The following is a 2,264-nucleotide window of genomic DNA, read 5'->3' as shown; positions in this document are numbered from 1 at the left end:
ACTTCTAAGAAAGGATGTGGATACTACATTTGTGTTCTATTCACTACATTTTGTAACTTATAGCATTGGCTGTGGCTAGGTTAGGTAGGTGGCCACCCAGAAGTCTCAGATGGTAAAGACTTGACAAGTTAAAACTCTTAAGGCATGGGTTCTAAATAAGAGGCCTACTCATCATAGAGAAAAACATCCTTAGAAGAGGATATTTGGAACTTTGCCCTTTCCTTCATCTTCTTTATTTTATGTACTGGTCATAAGATGAATACTTTGTCTATGTAACTATTATGATATGGTGCCTTGATGTGACTCAAGAGAAATGGGGCCAGCCAACCAAATACAATAACCTTTTTTTCTTTTTAAAAACTGTTTCAGGTACTTGCTACAGTAATGGAAAGGTAAAATATATGAGAAAGGTAATGAAATGAAACTCTTCTCTGTCATTTATTTGGTGGTGTATGTGCATATTGCTACATCTCCTTTTACATGTCCTTGCCTGAGAGAAAAATAGATACTAAATTCATTTCATCGTCTTTATGAAGGAAGCTTTGAAATATGCCAAATTGGGCAAAAACTAGAATTACATAGCATGGCTGATACAGTGGTCACATAGAGAAGTAATTCTCTGTTCTAAGTTACATGCAAATTGAAATAAACAAAAGATGAGAAGAAATGTTAAATGGAAGTGTAGTGACCACGTTCTTCCTCTCAGGTCTTCCCCACCCACCAGTCCTGGACTCCATGCTCTTTGGGATCTTCCTTGTGATTTATATTCTTACTGTGTTGGGAAACCTTCTNATCCTGANGGTGATCAGGGTGGATTCCCACCTCCACACACCCATGTACTACTTCCTCACCAACCTCTCCTTTATTGACATGTGGTTCTCCACAGTCACAGTGCCTAAAATGTTGATGACTTTGGTGTCCTCACGGGGCGGGGCTATCTCCTTCCACAGCTGTATGGCACAATTCTATTGCTTCCACTTCCTGGGTAGCACTGAGTGTTTCCTGTACACAGTCATGTCCTATGATCGCTACTTGGCTATCAGTTACCCACTCAGGTACAGCAGCATGATGGGTGGGAGAGTGTGTGCCCTCCTGGCAGCAGGAACATGGCTCACTGGTTCCCTGCACTCTGCTGTACAGACCACACTGATTTTTCATTTGCCCTACTGTGGACCCAATGAGATTCAGCATTATTTCTGTGATGGACCACCCATCCTCAAGCTGGCCTGTTCAGATACCTCTGCCATCGAGATGGTCATCTTTGTGAACATTGGGATAGTGGCTTCGGGCTGCTTTTTTCTGATTTCGTTGTCCTATGTGTCCATTGTCTGCTCCATCCTGAGGATTCACACTTCAGAGGGCCGGCACAGAGCTTTCCAGACATGTGCCTCACACTGCATCGTGGTCCTCTGTTTCTTTGTGCCCTGTGTTTTCATCTACCTGAGGCCAGGCTCCAGNGATGCTGTNGATGGANTNGTGNCNGTTTTCTACACTGTGTTGACACCCCTACTCAACCCTGTTGTGTACACCCTGAGGAACAAAGAGGTGAAGAAAGCACTGTTTAAACTCAAAGATAAGGTAGCATTTTCTCAAAGATAGTAACACTACAAAGGAGGCATTTAGTTTTTAAAACATCAATAATGAAACAGCCATAAATCATTGCTTAAGACCAACTTCTCTGGATTAAACAATTTATACATTTTTAATGGTCTTAAAAATTACAATTATATCCATCATATATGGTAAATGCATTCATATTCATTATAATTTTCCTTCTCAAATTTATTAATTTTTTTAATCTTTAAAAAATAGCATTGTGATGTTGTCAAGATTCAATGAGAAGGCTAAATTGTCTTTCTTTAGGCTGAACTCATACATTGCTTTCTAAAAGGTTTATGTCATGTGAATGACTTTATGAATATGCAATCATTTTGCTACTGTTCAGAAGCAGCCACAGTTAATAGAAGTCATGATATCTTGTTACTGTGACTTTTCAAATGTAGATTTTTCTTTTAGTAGTTCGGTTGTATTTCCAGTAGTGTATTTGTAAGGCAATGTTAATGTATTAAAAAGCTCATATATAACATACTGTGTCTATACCCAATTATTATATCTTTATACAAATTTATGTTTCTTGAAATGCTAATGTTCTAGTACACAAAAATAGGAAGCTATTCAAATGTGCAACAATTGGCTGAAATTATAGTTTTGTGTGTGTGTATATATATATATATATATATATATACATACATATATATATATAT

The 2,264-nt window shown here is 38.0% G+C and overlaps 1 protein-coding gene across 1 annotated transcript; it reads left to right on the top strand.

Moving 5' to 3' along the window:
* The first annotated feature begins 590 nt into the window (after positions 1 to 590).
* LOC110301981 (olfactory receptor 10G9-like) lies at positions 591 to 1,615 on the top strand. The gene has a single exon (XM_021172716.1). The coding sequence runs from the start codon at positions 667 to 669 to the stop codon at positions 1,597 to 1,599; it is 933 nt and encodes a 310-aa protein (XP_021028375.1). The 5' UTR covers positions 591 to 666; the 3' UTR covers positions 1,600 to 1,615.
* The last annotated feature ends 649 nt before the right edge of the window (positions 1,616 to 2,264 follow it).

This window comes from Mus caroli, chromosome 9 (assembly GCF_900094665.2).
Source record: "Mus caroli chromosome 9, CAROLI_EIJ_v1.1, whole genome shotgun sequence".
NCBI classification, from domain to species: Eukaryota; Metazoa; Chordata; class Mammalia; order Rodentia; family Muridae; genus Mus; species Mus caroli.
Note: the sequence above shows the minus strand (reverse complement) of the source record. Positions and strands in the feature narration are given on the sequence as shown.